Source organism: Epinephelus fuscoguttatus, linkage group LG3 (genome assembly GCF_011397635.1).
Source record: "Epinephelus fuscoguttatus linkage group LG3, E.fuscoguttatus.final_Chr_v1".
Classification (NCBI taxonomy): Eukaryota; Metazoa; Chordata; class Actinopteri; order Perciformes; family Serranidae; genus Epinephelus; species Epinephelus fuscoguttatus.
In genome coordinates this window covers 12,222,320-12,240,657 of record NC_064754.1, presented here as the reverse complement: position 1 = coordinate 12,240,657, position 18,338 = coordinate 12,222,320, and the positions used below count along the sequence as shown (strand labels likewise).

General features: G+C 40.4%; 1 protein-coding gene across 1 annotated transcript in view; it reads right to left on the bottom strand.

The window, feature by feature from the left end:
• Positions 1-18,338, bottom strand: part of vegfc (vascular endothelial growth factor c) — a 69,838-nt gene that overhangs the window by 16,822 nt on the left and 34,678 nt on the right. Inside the window, exon 4 of the mRNA XM_049572054.1 lies at positions 5,401-5,540. Coding sequence (XP_049428011.1) covers positions 5,401-5,540 — 140 coding nt within the window. The remainder of the gene's footprint in view (positions 1-5,400; positions 5,541-18,338) is intronic.

Here is an 18,338-nt window from a genome sequence, read left to right as displayed (position 1 = left end):
CTGTAATAACAGACTGTATAAAAATAAGGTAATAACTCAATAAACAGTCCATGAATAAAATATTTTTTTCCAGCGGATATCTTAGTTACAACATGATTGAGCTAGCAAGGCAGTTTTGTGTTGCTACAGTATGTGTGGTATTTATTCAGTTATGGGAAATCACGATGTCTAGAAAGCAGCAGTGGCTGCAGCTGACAGGGACAGTTAGCAAAGCTAACATCAGGACGTCATCTGTTAAAGCCTCCTGTTGTCGGATACGACATGGAACTACTCCAGTTAGCTCAATCATGTTGTAACTAAGACATCTGCTTGAAAAATATTTTTTTCACATTGACGAGACGGCGTTTTGGGTGGAGCGGACGCGGAGCTTGCTGTTTCTGTAGGTACACATTTCCTGGGGACACCTGCACGTCTCGGCCACGCCCCCTCCATTGTGATTGGCTAAAGCGCACCCTTCAGTGCACCCTTAAGGCCTGAACATACTCGGGTGGAACGTACGTGGAACGGACTCCGCGGAGGTCCACGCGGACTCAAGCCGGACGTCCGCAAGCCCTGTGCGCGCAAAGCTCAGATTTTATGACCGCGCGGACTACGCTCAGCGCACCAGTGACTGTTCATCATGTATTTTTCACATCGCAGGGATTTTTCACAGACATTTTTACAGGAAACTACAACGCGGAAGTGCGCTCGACTATGAAAGCCCGAATGACTGCTGACATTCCTCGCGGAGTCCGCTCCGCTTAGAGTATGCCCGAGTATGTTCGGGCCTTTACAGACTTAAGATATATATAAATAATAGACGAAGGGACAAATTTGAACCAATGAGGTTGGAAGTCAGAACTTTTTTTCGTCTTTGTTTACCATGCTGGTACATTTAAATTAATTATACTTTGGTGTTCATGGTTCCCATAAAATAGCCTGAACAATTGAGTTGTCAAGAATATAATCAAGCTCATGATGTGTAGAAAATCCATATTGACAAAAGTTTAATGTCAGACACTTATAATTTGGTAAGTGATGCTAAGCCGCTCAGAACTACCCCATATTCTGAAAGCTTTGTTGAAACGATGTGGAGGTGAGGTGTTTGACATGTTACCATACATGAATTATGGCTTGAAAAGAAAAAAAAAATAGTGGGGCAGCACAAAGTTGGATTAAAATGTTGTTCTGCAAAACTGAATGAACAGATTTGGCAACATGTTAAATGGTGAGAATACAGCTACTTTCTTGTTTTGAGTAAAGAGCAGCTCAATAAAGTGTAATGACAGCCATCATATTCTTGACCCTGGAACAAGCTGCTGACATTTATGAGGAAAATTAAAGAAATTATTATCCTCTGCATGTGAGGTGAGCACAAATGTGAACTTGTATATGTAAGTATTTGATTTCTTCATACAATAAATTTCTCAACTGAAGTCTGGAATTAATCACATGAGAGAATGCCACCAGTCACAGACTAGGATAAGGTACAAAACAACAAATAACCCAAAACACTTTAAAAACCATTACTTCCTGAGTCACTCGATGTTGTTAATTATATTAATATCAACTTGACAAATATTGGTAAAAATATTGGGATTGTCCATGTGATGGAAAACAAACCCCAGCCTGATGCTGACATTACTCCAGAAACCAGATACCTTGTTTGGATTTCTACAAACTGCCAAGAAAAATATACCTCCTCTGAAAATACTGAACACACACACACACACACACACACACACAGTCTATTATATAAAACACCACAATGAGAAAATGATCTGGCTAAAACGCAACATTTAGGGAACCAGTGAGTTGGACACAGAGACAGACAGCAGGCGGTGTGTTTGCAGACAGACAGCAGGCGGTGTGTTTGCAGACAGACAAATTGTTTTAAGTTGAGAAAGAGTCTGGCGATGACAAGAGACACAGTGTGGTTTCAATTCAAGCTGCAGTGGCACGGACACATAAACGGAACGGACATATTCACTAATGGGGGGGATAGAGGAGGAGAGCAAAAGAAAGAGATGGAGAGAGTGAAGAGAAAGAGAGAGACATTTTTGGGAGAAAGGTTGCTGGTGTGACTGCGGTGTTCCTCTCACTTCACCTAATGTGAAACATACGTGTGCTTCACGCTTACGTCTGTTATTCGCTGGTTGATTTGTAGGTGTGAAAATCTCTACAATGCGTTTCCTCTTCCAGCCATTATCTGACACGCTGTGTTTAAAGCCATTGCTTTGTGCATGCGTGTGTGCATGTATGAAACGTCAAATACCAACACGTATCAACATTCTTCTAACGTCACAAGTGTTCCTGCTCTCTCTCTGTCTAACACGCACACACTCCAAAGCATCAAGGCCTATTAACGTCAATATGAGCCACAACAACATCCAGAGAGAAAAGTGGAGCCACAAAATATTCAGGAAGGAGAATGAAACTGGAGATACTGAAGAAGTGAAGACAAAATATCTGTTTAATGTGATTCCCCTTTACATGCAGCTGTGTCTACTCTGATTAAAGTTCACCAACATGTCGTTATCACCTCAAAATATGAAGAAGCAGAACAGCTGGAGACGCTTGTGCCATTTTGATTATAATGCATCAAAACAGGATTTTTCCAAAGTTTTCCAACAGTTGCAGACTTGTTTGACCATGCAAACATAGCTTCCCTCTTTCATTCCTTTAACCACCTTCATTAAATCTTTCTTGCAATATTTGTAGCACATGCCCAAAAACCTGTTGATATCTGAGTCTTTCTTAATGTTTAAAAGTAGGTGTGTTCCTGACCAGAAATGCAGGCTTTTCTTTGGGGTATGCATCTCTACCTCAGCTATGCAAACTGTTGGCAAGTTGGTTCATGCACATGGTTGGTTCGAGACATGTGTTGCAAACTGTGGTAAAAACTAATATGGAGAGGGATAATCTGAATGTGCTTTACACACGTCCAAAGAATGCAATAAAACCTGAATAATATCGGCATATTCCACATCTTAATTGGGAAATGATCAATTTGGTAAAGGCTTAGTTCGGAGCAACTGGAATATGCTGTTTACGTGACCTGTATCCAATTTAGAAAAGTCAATGTAAAGTCTGAAGTTGTCTAAATGCACATAATTTCCATGTCATTAACAGAACATTTGTCACATTACGGCAGCCAACATCCTCCAGGTTACATTCCTATCATATGTCTTTGAAACACACACACACACACACACACACACACACACACACACACACACACACAGCCTTCATTAACTAACCCTTCATGTCTTTCCTTGGTTTAGATTTATTGTCGTAATTGTTTTGTGAACTTCTATGGCACATGTAAGTGCACATTCCATATTGAACAGGTCATTACTCTTCAGTAGTACCCCACCCAGACACAGACACAGACACACACACACACACACACACACACACACACACACACAGAGGCGTCTTCTAACAACATCGACTTGGATTTCATCTGCACCAGGGTCTGACCGTCGTTCATCACGCTGCTTATTCACCTGATGTGAAAAATGAAAGGGACTGGAAAAAGAGCTGAGCAGCACGCAGCAGGGATTCCTCTCATATAAGGTACAATGTGTCTGCCTCACGAGGTTTCCTTCACATTAACTATAAGTAGTCTATATATAACTGTATAAGGAGGCTTAATAAAGATATATCATCAACAGGAATGCAAAAGATATGTTTGAGGCAAGTTACAGTGTTTCTTAAAGAGTTTGTGTGTGTGTGTGTGTGTGTGTGTGTGTGTGTATCTGTGTGTGTTTGCATGCTGTAAAATGGCCTGCTATCTAAAATGTATGATGTTGTTTTAAATAAATACTACTAATAATATAAATACTGATTTTTAAATGAGATTTAACTGGGCGGTTCACTTCAAAATCAAAAATACATATTCTTCCTCTTACCTGTAGAATTATTTATCAATCTGGATTGTTTTGTTGTGGGGTTTAAAGTAGCTTTTTTTCTATGCAGTTTTATGTAGGAACTATTATCTTTCTAATGAACTATACCACCAACCGTAACACCACACAGATAGAGGCGTGTATCTATTCATGGAAGAGAAGCATAAGATGTAAACAGTTATTCTGTCTTTCTGAAATAAGCTGTAATGTTAGCTAGTGGCCAGTGGCGCAGTAGATACAGGCTTCTTTCCTTCTGTGATATGGCTGGTGGGTGTAGTTCGGTCATGATTTCTGAAAAGAGACATTGCTGTTGAGTTTTTCAATTGTATTTTTGGCACTTTGAGCACCACAAACCAAGTGCCATCTAGTGCCATTATATTTGAGAAAGGGCAGACATCTCTACGGTTGATATTTCCAACACTCTGCAGCTCACACCAAAATAATCTGGATTGATAAGAAATAAAAAAATATATATATTTTGGATTTTGGGGTGAACTGTCCCTTTAAAATCTGAGCTTAATCCACTCAGTTTCTTCCTGGAACTACAATCACTCGTAAACAAAACCCCAAGACATCTGAACTCAGAAATAGAAACTTATTCACCAACCTGAGGGGTAGCCCTCCACTGCTTTCTGGCAGAGTACAATGTTGCCTCACACTCTGCTGAAAACTACCCCAGAGTGTGCTGACATTTAAGGGTCAATGGAGCCAGCAGGACTACATCATTGGCAGAAGCACACAAACAATTCTGAGGTCACCAAACTTCACACTCTCCACTCCTGAGCTACACATTCTGTCCCTAAAGATCCCAAACTCAACAGGAAACAAAGGACAGCCTTGGCAGAGTCCACACTGTTGTATTAAAAATGACATTGGCTGTAATGTCAACTTGACAAAATTGTTCATTAATGGACTAAAACACGCAAACCAAATACAATATCTTTGCATCCTTCTGTTTTCAGGACACATGCCAAAAAATACATCATGAACCACTTCCTCGTGGGATGCTGCCTGTCAGAGAGTGTTTTGGAGAGGTCATAAATCACAGCATGCGTCATCTTAGGTATGCACTCAGGAACATACATACATTTCATGTCATGACATTTCATGACTGTGAAGTTAATCAAGAGATAATACAAGAGAGTTTCCTAAAGTAACACCCCTGTATGCACAGGAAGCAACGTCTGTAACAATAGATTCAAACACTGTCTGTCTCTTTGTGTGTGTGTGTAAGAACACCTCTTGCTGGAAAAAGGAAAAGGCTGCTCCTGTCCTAAACACACACACACACACACACACACACACACACACACACACACACACACACGCACACACACACGCACACATACAGCTCTGAGGAGACATGTGCCAGAGGTAGACTGAGGTCTCTTGGGTTGAAAACTGTGCAAAGCTGACAGAAGAGGTTTTGTGTGTGTGTGTGTGTGTGTGTGTGTGTGTGTGTGAGAGATCAACAGAAAGACAGAAAGATGCAGTGAGTGTGAGCGCTTACTCAGGCAGGGATCTCCTGATGATGCTGTGCACTTGTTTGTAGACGTCCAGTTTGGACAGACAGCTGCACTGGGTGTGGTTGGCCACACTGATGGTCACCGGCTTGGTGCCTTGTGTGATTGGCACTGTGATCTCAAACAGCTGCAGAAATTATAAAAGAGAAAAGAGTCAGAGAGAGTTAAGGTGAATCATGACAAGGTGCAAAAAGCATAGTGAGGAGCACCTTGAGAAATGGTCGTGCACACTTGTTTTTGTCAAGGCGAGCAGCACAGGAGCAAATGACTGCAGTGGCAGTTCTGAATAACACTGAATAAATACTCTTGGAATAGTAAAGAATATATGATTTTACAGGTTATGTTTTCATCCTTTAAGTTACTCAAGTGTGAATGTGTTCAATTCAAGCAGCGACCTCTGGGCCTGAAAAATTAAGCCAATGCAGAATTTCTCTGAAGCCAAAATCTGCAGTTCTTTGAATGGCTACTTGAGGCGAATTCCAAAAGCACATCAAACCCATTAACCCCCATGTCAAACTGTCCAACTTTTCAGCAGAAATGTCTTCAGCCTGGTACTAAAAACAGTTTTGATCTCTATAAGTAATTTCAATATTCATGACAACTGTACAGGGGTGAATTTTTCTATAATGCACCTGTTCAAATGTTAACACTTAAAGTTATGCATAACTAATTAAATAACTGAGTGACAGGAGTATGCTGTCTGTTGACAGTTGCTACCATGGCAACAACGATGGTTAGGTAACATAACCATGGCGCAACCCCAGATTCACAGAGCATAGGCATAGCTGTAACTATTGCTATTTCAGCGTGTAGTCAGTTCATGAAAACTAACTGTAATGTTCTGGTCACATATAAACTCTTGGTCAGCATTTGGTTATGACAAAAGACCCTCTAGGAAGTCTGAAATAGAGTGTGCCAGTAAACCCGGAACTCCGTTAGCGCTTTTAGCACTTCCGGTTCTCTTGTCTAAAAGTCAATACGTTTTTTGAATGGGATTTTGGTAAAATGCCTCAAATAAGGTCTGTGGTTAACAAAAGCTTAAGCGAGTTTCAGGTTTTGTTCTACGACATAAAACATGTCAGTAAATAGCCTACTTGTGAATTTTGAAGCTTTTACATGTCGTAAAAAAGGTGGTTGCTAACAAGTTGCTCAATACGACTACAAACCCTGTCAGGGACATTAAACGTCATCACCCCTGAACAGGCGAGAGTGCTGGCAGTCCGCCATGACAGCTTCTTATTTAGCTTAAACCGTCCGATTTCCCCATTATACAATGTTTTTAAAATAAAGCGGCCGAAATCAGTTGAAAGCTTAGTGGCGGTGACGTCAAGAGTCACGTGACCGTGGAGTAGTCATGTAGTCCGTTAAAGCCTAACGTTAGCTTTTTACTTCTGGCGATCACATTTAAGCTTCAAATGTGGTATGAAAGGTGTTCATATGTGAAGATTATCTCGCTGAACAAAACCTCTAAGTATCATAAACATGTGTTAGCCACAGAGCTTATTTTCTGACATAATCCAAAACGCAATGCAAAAATCATATTCACTTTCTCTTCCGGGAACCAGCGCGATGCTAAACTTCTGGGTTTTGATGTCAGCCCTGGCACACTCTATTCAGTACTTTTGATGGATTTAAGACTGTTTCTCACTATGAGAAATTGGCATTAGCATTAGCATGAATGTTAATCACCATTAATCATAGCTATAAATGCACCATGATAACCAAGCAAGCAGTTAGTGCTAGTGTTCTCCACCCTCAAGTCCAAATATGGTCCAAATATGGTCACTTCTGACTCCAAAAATTCAAGATGGTGAGGGCCAAAATGCCAAACATGAGGCTTGAGGAGACCACAGACCAATGAGTATGTCACAATAGCTACGTTCATACAGTCTCTGGTTAGATTAGGAGTCTCTACTACCAAACTGGCTGGGCTCTACATGATTACATAAAGTTCCTATAATGATCCAGTTCATCATCCACCAATAAGTGCGAACTTTTTTGATTGGATAGTCTTGTATTCTGTCCCATCATTGTATATCAGACATCTGAACCACACTTTACTGTGAATAAAGATGTATCTTCTGGTTGAAAGTACATTTAAAGTACAGCAGATGAAAAGATGAGTTGCTCTCTAGACCCCGTATTTTTCTATGACTTATTTACCAAAAGATTTTCTCAGGATTTTCACAGCTATAAAAATGAAACCAGTTTAATGGCCATCACTGGACTACACTTGGTAAATGGTGTTTTAGAAGTAAGGCATGTCCAAATATCTGCACCATCAGAACATGAAAACACAAATGTCCACCAGGAAATAATTTCATACAATCAACACCAACAGTTTTTGATGATTGCTGCAGTAAATATTAGGATTGATTTCTAAGTCAAGTTTTACACCTGTTGGTAAAATTGGTAGAAATTTGGTGTACCACTAAGGTCAGGTGTTTGACATTATATCAAACCAGTTTGAAATTTTTTTAAACCACCCAAATCCAACTGCAGTATAGGACTACTGGACATTTCCCAGGATGGCCGTTGACTTTAAAAGCAACTTCAAACAAAATGAGCTTTGATGACTTTGGTGATCCTTTAGTTCCTCATTAGACATATTTTAATGCAGCGGTTGCATAAATACCTGTACTCTACTTGACCAGACAGATGATTTAATACACACTTATATGGAAGGTGATGTGAAACCGCCTCATTGCAACGAGATTAAGCAGCCAAACTCAGGTCATACATTTGGTTAGTCGAGGATCGAAGAAAGCAACGATCAGTTTGACGTAAGACAAAACAGAACAAATGTAGTGCTTGCTGATTTTGTTTTCTTCTTTGGAATTTGAAACACATGGCCCATAACCACTAAAAAGCTCATGCATAAAATTATTCACTGGTTCAAAGGTTGATCATTTGGACAGTGTTCCAAGTGATTAATATTACAGACTAACATCATTACAGACAATCACACTGGGTAACAGCCAGGTAATCATTTGCACTGGCTGGCTGCTTTTACTTAAAGCTGCATTGATGGATGTGTGGCCACTAGGAGGCGGAAAAACAACAAGCACAAGTTTGTATAGCTACGGGTTTTTTGTTTGTTTGTTTGTTTTTAACAAACTGCTTACTTACACATCCAGCAAACACAAAGCGATGCTGTCACCCCTTTTTCTGTCCACCTCATGAATAACTCTAATATTCTTTCACATTTTACTCTGTCAGCAGCTCCTAAGAAATCATCTGGCAGTTTAGTTTCTAGTTTTTTTTTTTTACTTCACCAGGACTCCTAATGCTCTCCATGTCAGCTGTATCTGCCATAAAAGCTTCATGAGGTGATGTCAGTGCTCACACATCTATTAATACAGCTTCTACTCTGTCACAATTAAAAATATTTTGAATTAATTTTCTGAAAGTCCTGGAGCCCACTTAGTCCCATTCATCTGGCCTAGACTTTGAATTCAGTCACTATAGGCCATCACAAGAAGCCACTATTTCACACATTCTTTTAACAAGGACCCTTCAACAGGGAACCCTCAACTTGGAGTTCAACCTGAAGCCTGAATCACTGGGGAAATGAGCACATTTTAATCTGAAAACAATGAGCGAGAATGTGAAGGATTACCACTTGAAGAACAAAGTGAGTAATAAGGAGCTGGGTTTGGTTTTTCACATGGCACCGATGAAGATCCTTACACAAGACTGATGTACAGAACAGAGCAGAAACCCTGAGAGCCACTTCATTCTTTCAATCACAGAGTTGAACAGCATGAATGGAAACTAATTAGTCTCAATGACTCCTATTCAAGACCCTTAAACAGCTTAAACTGTCTCTCTCCCTCTCATCCTAATGAGGATATCATTAAGGCTGACCTCAGTCTCTTTGACCTGGTAAAGAGCTCACCATGGTTACAGAGCACACACACATAAAGAGAGCTCTTTGAGATCACGCTGACCACCACTGGGTTGAAAAGTTCGCCTGGGGCCTTATTAGAGACACTTCATAAGTCTGAAATCCATCTTATCTCAGTGTAGGATGACTTTCGGGAATTTTTTGGTATTGCAGAAAAAATGTTTTGCGACTGCATTTTGGGAAAAGTCTTAGGATAGCAATTTAGCTAAAAGAGAACTGTCCTGACATGGGGATTTCCCAAGTTAGGAGTCCTAAATTAGGATGGCATATTCCCTGCTGTTAGGAGTGTATGGCAATGACAGTGAAGATGGGGAAAACATGACGACTAAAATATAGTTATTCAAAGGGTACTCCAACCCTATGACACTTTTAATATCCTGGACCATGTATTAATGGGTATATAGCGACTGCCAAGACGATTAATTTTGACAAGCTACGTCCGGCTCTGGAGAGGCTTAAAAGGAGACAGGGTTCTGCCAGTGGTCATAGCGACAGATCACAAATGCACTTTGTTTTATTTTCTCAAAGACTTTCAGACTGAGGTTGCAGATGGATCTTTAACGTTACAGCCTTATATCTCACCAAGCCTCACACCCAAGATTAAATATATCACAAAAAGTCAGGGGTCAAACACATGAAGGCAGTCAGCAGAGGCAGAAAAGTCCATTTAGGGAAATCACACAAAAAGCAAAGCCTATAAATCTGAGCAGAGTCAAATACCAAGGAATCAAACAAAAAGAAAAGGCTGGAAAGCATGAAAAACCGGGGCAACAATGACAATCTGGCAATTGAATGAGGGAAACACTGGGCTTTAAATACACAAGCATTGATTACTAGCTACACACAAGTGAGTGGAACAAGACACAGGTGAAACATGAGGTAATTAACAAAGGCTAACACAATCAATCAATCAATCAATCAATCAATCAATTTTATTTATAAAGTCCAATATCACAAATCACAATTTGCCTCACAGGGCTTTACAGCATACGACATCCCTCTGTCCTTAGGAAGGAAAAACTCCCCCCCAAAAAACCCTTTAATGGGAAAAAAAACGGTAGAAACCTCAGGTAGAACAACTGAGGAAGGATCCCTCTTCCAGGACGGAATAGATGTCATACAGAACAGATCAGCATAATAAATTAACAGTTATCCATATGTCACAATGAGACAGAAGGGGAGACAGAGAGAGAGACAGAGACAGAGAGAGATGCAGGACAGACAATAATGTTAATAGCTTACAACAACATTAATAGAAGTACTAATATAATTATGATGAGAACACATTTCAAAATAATACAGGAAGTAGACACAAACACATCAGCATAAACTTGACAGAATATCTCAGAAGGGAAATGTTCTGCATAGAGCCCCCAGGGAGGGTTCTGCTTGAACCATTACACCACCACTCAAGCTATCTGTATTCTGGTGTCGCAAACTGTGCATTTCTGACAAGGCCTGCCAGCTGACGTAGCGTACTGATACTAGGACGAGTGCCACCAGGATAATTGAATGTACAGTTATAGTTGGAATTTCTTTGGTAAAGATAGTGGGGTCTGAGATAGTATAGGGCACAGCCATGAATTTAGGAATTGCTTCAGTGATGCAAAGATAGGATTTTTCCTAGCTTTGAAACTTAACTTAAGCCTGGCCCTAACTGCTAAGTCAGTCTTCATTAAGACTAGTCTTTAGCATGGACTTTAAGTTAGTTGGACCAACCAGACTTAAACCTAGACATAACTATGTCTGGTCTAAGCGCTGGATGTTCATGTGAATGTCCAGTGACTCTGGCTATTGCCTCGCAGAGCATGCATTGCTAGGATACCCTGCTAACATTCTGCTGCTGTCTTGCTTATGTGTAGCTAATCTTTCATTATTTGTGGCATTGTTGGATCAGAGAAAAAGAAAAGGAAATTTCCTAGGCGGTAAGATACAAAGATTCATGGAGCTGTGCAGGAGAGGCTGTCAGTGTTCGACTGACTGGCAGGTAGAGCTCCACACGTAATATGAAAGGACAGAAATAGTTAACAAACCTGGCTGAAGCTGACTACTCATGGACAAGCAGTGTGTTGTTAGCAATGGAATTAAGGAGTCAGTGTCAGTTCTGGTAGAACTGTGGCTGTCCAATATTGCATATCTCAAGTATGTGGTTGGCGCCATTGTTCATAAAACAATGGACCAGGCCTGCTGTGATGTTAAAATAAGAGGGAAAAACTTACGAACTTAAACAGAAGGTCAATGAGAGACTGCAGGGAGAGAAGAAAATAATGCTGTTTGCCCTTTAGTTTGTATTTTGGGATTTGTGGTGCTGAATGGAGAGCTCCCATAGACAGCACTTCACACGCATCTCTTAATTCACCTCAGTGTCATTAGTGTATGTCAGTGATTGATGTTTTCATTTACAGACAGCTGTTTAGGAATAATGATGACAAGAACGGCCAAAGCTTTCTGGTGTTTTCCTCTCCCTTCTTTGTCTGAGTGACTGATAAAACAGCCATGTGCATCAGTGCCACAGGGTTTATACCTTGTGTAGAGAAGCAATTATAAAACATCTAACAAAGAGCTTAAAATCTCTGAAACTGTCATCTTCCAACTAAACCCATCTGCTTCTCTTCAGTTATTTGATATTGTTCTTGTGATGTATGTAGTTTGCAAGTAGGCTGCCAGTTCAGCTAGTCTTGTTTTAACCTGTTTATTTTAGTTATTCAGGTAAATAATTCAATATTATTCTTGTTAGTGTTGTTACCTTCCTAGTTACTTCCAAGTTTTGTTTAATAAATATGTGTAACCTAAATTTTGGCTGCAGATGGCTTCTTACAGTACTCAAAATGAAAAGGGTTATTCCTCTGAGGAGCATGAATGTGCTTGCTAAATTTCATGCTGGGCTGCCTAATATTTTTGGTATACAAATGGAAATTTCAACCTGATAATGTTGCAGAATGAATGGTTAGAAAGTCATCGAAAAAATTAGGATTAATTGTTTAGGGACTGAGTATATAGCAAGTTTCTTTGCCACCTGGCAATTAGTTTAAGATACCTTGCTATGTACTGGAACGTTGGCAGGAGTGACAGGCCAGCTGACGTTACCATTGTTGGGCCCCATTGCCGGTGGAGCAAAAAAATAATATCTCTAATATAGCATATGTGAGGTATTAAAGGTAACACAGCCAACTATGACAAAACCAGAACACATTAGGCACGATATAGAAGAGTGAAAGACGGAATAAACCAGGCTGTTATAGAAAAAGTGGCACATCACAGAGTGAAAATTCATGACAGCACAGGTGCTGAGCTAAACCCTTATGCAGAGAACCACCAGACAGACATAAACGCTTAAAGATACTTACAGTCAGTCAAATTGTTAATTATACAGTTTAGCACAACTTCTATTACCTGCTAAGTGTTGAAACCTTTTAACGTTTGCCAGCTGCTTCAAGGCACTGCCAAACAAATCAGCACAATGAAACTTCCAGGATGACGAAACAAACCACAGAACGCTCTAAAAAGAAACAGCCACATTTGACTCCTCACCTTTCCACACATTCATTTTGAGACAAATTATGTAAAATCACATTCAAATAGTCATTAGAATTCAGCTGAACTGTAAATTATCTATCTAGCGTGCCATCATTTGAATGATGTATTAGCCTATGTAAATCTCCCAGCTCTGGCCAGTGGTCTGAGACTGCAGCCAAACACAGCAGTTAGGAAAAACCAGCGGAGTGAAAGAATGTCTTGTGAAACCTCAAAGACTGTGTCTCAGCACCCACAGCGTTGTTACTGCTGCCAGGCGAAAGCCTCTCAGCTTCAACCTTGGCCTCCTTTTTTCTTACCTCAACTTAAGGAGGGCATGCTTTATTTCTTGTTTCTATGGTCCAAGAATCATTCAAACACCTTTGTCCAATTTTCAAAATGTGCAACAAGCCTGGCTTTTAAGTCTTTTAATCCTACCTGACTTTTTAAAGATGTGTGTTTTTCCAAAGACAATGGTATGCTCTTTCTGTGGAGGATAAAACAGCAATACAAAAGCATTCAGTGTACCAGTCCAACATCCTAATCTGATTGCATGTACAGCACTAACAGCTCTCAGTTCACCAACAGCCATCTCACACACAAAAAACGCCAAAACTACAAATGAAATTTTGTCACCCCTTTATACATTTCAGCTACTTATACACTCTTTTGGTTCGGTTCAAACAAACTCATGATCGCTTGCCTCCTAAGTGTGGTTTGTTTGGTCGGTGTACACCAAAACAACCGGACCGGGATTTTCTTGAAGAGATAGTCTCAGTCCAGTTAAAAAACTAACTCTGGTGCAGTTTGTTTGTAATGAGAATATGTTCTGACCTGGATCTGAACCAACTGCAGTCACATGACACATTGTTTGGGTTAAACATGAGCATGTTACAGTCCTGGAGCATTATTAATGTGCGCCTCCTCTGTGCTGCCTTAATATGTGCATTTGGCGCATTTGATTCATTAAAACATTGTTTTCTAGTTGGAGCCTTGTTTTCAAACTGCTTTGCCTAAAATGAACAATGACAGCAATATAGTCCACGATGAGCAGCGCTACAATCAACCTGCGCAGTTGTCCCTCCATTGTGACATTAGAAAGTGTCGCATTTATCTTGCAAGTGTACTCTTCTTCATTGTTTTGTTTACTTCCTGGATTTTTCCCACATGGAAATTCTGACCAATCAAGAGCAGCTTCCTCACACAAGGCATCTGATCTGGTCCACTTGTAAATGCTGCCGTGAGAACACGAACCAACTCTAAGCAATTATACAACTTTGGAACAAAATTAGTCCCTGATTCAGACCAAAGCAAGTTAACTCTAGGTCTGAAAGCACCCTTAGAAACAAAAGGTGCTGAATAGAACCATATAGGGATAAATGTTGCAGCTAGAATATTTTCAGTGATTCTACCTAGAACCCAACATAAAAGGTTAAACCTGAACCATCTATAAAAGGTCCCACCCAGAACCTCCAGAGAGAGCTTTTTTGTAGTGTATTGGTTTAAGCAAGAACCCTCTCTGGGCGCTCTATCCAGAACCTTTCCTTTCCTTTACATGTTGTATCTTAGTTGATTTTATGATTCATGGTTTTACAATTCTTTGATTTTATGATGTCATACTTTTTATGATTCATTTCATTTTAGGAATTTTTATTGTTTTAAGAGTTATGGTTTGCTTTGATTAGTGGGTGGTGGATTTTAGGGAGAAAGACTGTGGTGAGTTATATTTGAACCACAGTGCCACAACTGGATGGTAGATTCTGGGGCAGCTGTGGGCTGTACCTAGCTCAGGCAATAACTGTAGTAAGGTTAACTCTCTAGAGAACGCTCTGGGGTCATCTGAAAGATGCTTATTTCAGTTAATCAATGTCTGTAGGTGAGTCTGTGCCCATTGAAATATAGACTCTGACTTTTAATGTCATAAATCAGTTCAGGAAGGACCCAAATGCAGAGCAGGAGGCAGGCTGAAGTTTAAACAAAAACCGAGCTTTAATACTGATTTAAAAAATCCTCAAAACAGACAGGCAATAAAACACAAAGCCCAAAAGAAAAGAGAACCAAAACTAAACTGAAACAAACCCTGGAAGCACAATGAACACAGGGAAGAACTTGCGGAAGAAATCAAAAATGGAACACAAGAGACAAGGACGAAACCACACCAAGAACATGGAAATGAACACAGACAAACTGACAAGGAACGAAGGGAAATCCACAGGTGTAAATATATATATACACAGAAAACTAATCAAAAAACGAGACACAGCTGGAGGAGGGAAATGGGGATTGGCTAACAACAAGGGAGTGGTGGGGAACACTCGGGTGGAGCAAACGAGACTAATACAGAACAGGTGTGAGGGGAAGACTCTTGGAACAGGGAAAGACTAATGAGACAGGTGTGACAGAAAAAGGCGGGAAAACACACAAAGACATGAAGTAAAACCAGACATGACACAGGAGGAGAGAATCCACAAATTTAAACAGGAAACTGATTAAAAATGAATGAATAACGTGAAACAAGAAGCACAAACACCCCTCTGTTTGGGTCCCTAGCACACAGATCCGGTACTAAAGGTGGAGCTGTGAACACTGTTGGACGTTGCTTGGTCAATAGCGGAAGGCCATTCTTGTTTAGGGTTACCATGGAGACTTTTACATGTATTAGTAAACTGTAACTATGGATGTTTTACTGGCTCTTGCAGCAGCTGGAGTCGGAGGAAAAAGTTTAATTAACTGGGCCAACTGCCCACGACTTTTAAGGTGGAACGTTTACTTGTAATGCTACTCAATGCATGAGTTTTCGATGTGAATCCATCAGTGCACATTAAATGCCAATGTGACACGGGGCTTTAGTCTTACAAAGTACCCTTTCTTCAAAAATGGGTTCTTCAGAGGCAAATGGTTCTGTGTAGAACCTCAGCCCTTCATGAACCCTTATTTCTAAGAGTGTACATGTGGCTACTTTCTTAAAAAATAAGATAAAATGTACAAATGCAATCCACATGTTAGCATTCATCTTATACCACTGAGTAAGTGGGCATATTTATACTGTTAATATCATGCTTCTTCATTTACTGTAGCATATCTCAGTGTTAGTATGTCTTATGTGTAATGTGTGTGTTAGCATCAGTGGTTAGTACTGAAGTGCAAATGTTTGAGGAAAAGTAGACCCCTTCATTAACTGATGTCTGGCCTCTAATGGGCAGAAAATCATTAAAACAACCTGACAGAAACAGTCAAATCATATCACCCGCTTATGTGTTGTCTGCCATTTGGTGCTGTGTAGGTAGCGTGCAGCGGGTTTATCAAGGCTTTGTATGATAGAAACGGCTCCCTACAACAGCTGATAAAAATCATTTGATTCAATGTTAATGTCACCTAATGAATAACACAGGTTTAACGTGCCAGTATGCTGCCTATTACTGAGCTCTGTTCACACCAAAGCATTAGCATTACTTACTTTCCTCCACTCTGCTGCATTGTTGATACACACTCACACACACACGTACACAAGTACACACACAAACATGCATTTGCGCATAAAGGTCAACAAACACTTAGGCAGCCCGACACATACAGACACAGCCTCATTCTGGCCACAGAAGACTTCCTGCTCTGATTGAAATCAGCTCTAACAGATCCTATAACAAAGGAGCTATTAGCCCAGACCGCCACTGCCAGTTCATTAAGTTAACACTTATGGGAAATGAATAAAGCAGCTGAGCTGAAACAATATGCTATCACACACTGCACAAGCCAGTCCATTAACAGCAGCTACCTGGAAATGAACTATCCAACTAAATGAACCTACCCTGTGTTTCGAGACACAGTAGAGTGGTTATTGAAGTGTATGGAAATACATCAACAATGCATTGTATCACAAGGAGGTGGTGGCTAGACTGACTGTGTGTTATTTAAAGCTGCAACAGCAAATCATGATGTCATTTTTATCAGGTGCAGGTCCATATTGCACTTTTGTGGGCTCCAAACAAAACAATCTCATCCACCTAACCAAAGCTGAGGTTGTGTTTATCGTTTTGTGCAATTTGTTAAGTTTCGGCATGAATTATTTTTGCATTTTTACCTTTTGCAACTACAAGGAGCAATTTAAGACCCAGAACACACAAACTTGGAAACATACATACAAAATATTAATTTTTGTGGTAGAATTGTGCGGCGACACAAAAACAGACCTCTCCAAAATCACAAAACATTTGCCTCTTTCACTTGATATGCATGTGCTTCTCTTTATAGCCACCTGAAGGTATATGTTCCATCTAAACTCTCTAATGCCCTCTATACACTGTGCGATTTTAGCAATCTTATAATACCATTGCATGACACAGAGTGAGACATGGATCTAATAAACTTTGGTACAACGTCAAGTTTGATGTGTGCAGATTGTACGATGGCCGTTTACTACTGAATCGCAGGTTATGACGTACGTCAATTTGCAACGTCACCAGCGTGCACCGCATCAGCGTACATCATCCATCTGCCCCACCATAGGTAGCTTGCTCACCTGGAAGTTGCAGTTCCTCCGCAATTTCCCTCCATGCAGCGTCTTTTTTCTCGTGGTGATAGCAGCTGGAGGAAACATCAAATAAGCAAGGCTTCTGCTGCCACAGCTCCACCAAACTAGCACAATCATTACTGCTTTGCCCACAGCATCATTAACAGGCGGCTCGCTCAGTGTGTGACGTGCACTTGTAGATAAAATATAGACCTATATTAATGAAGGTTCATTAGTACAGTTTTGTATTTCTCTGTAATGTAGCACAGTGTTAACAATGTTACTGATACTATTCTTTCTCACACCTTCAACTCAAACCATTGTGTTGCCCCGCCCAAAATATATCATTTAATAATTAAATTAATATCGTGACTAGTTGGCTAATGGCCCTAAATGACAACTATTGGTCGACTAGGAAAGTTCTTGGTGGGAGGCAGCCCTACACCCTGTATGCAAGTACACTACATGCGCAGGCCTAACCACGATATTACCAAAACTGTGTCTGGCATGCCTCCAGTGCACAGACTGTTGACTGTGACCTCCACTGCATGAGAGAACACGTCATGGAATCATCAAATTGAAAAAAGCTTGTAAGCATAAGCATTTCCAATGTGGATTATCAGCCCATTACATCTCACACTATGCTGCCTGCAGGTGAAATCTTTGGTGCAAGCATCATCGCACATGTTGTGTTACGTCTCTTCACCATGTGCACATCCTTGTTTAGAAGGATTCTCTACTGTGTTACTGAGGCATGTCTTCACTGTGTACAAATGTTCCGCACTCCTCATCCAGCTGCAGGAAGACGTCATACCGGCTGATCTTCTTCAGGAGATGTTTATAGAAAACATGTGCTCTGATATCTACAACTTTCAAGATTTTGTGAAACACTGCTCCGGGTCAACAGCAAGTAGCAGCACTTACTGTACACCAAAGTAAACATTAGCATCTCATCCAAAGTGTCAACACCAAACAACTGCTCGCATGCCTCTGCT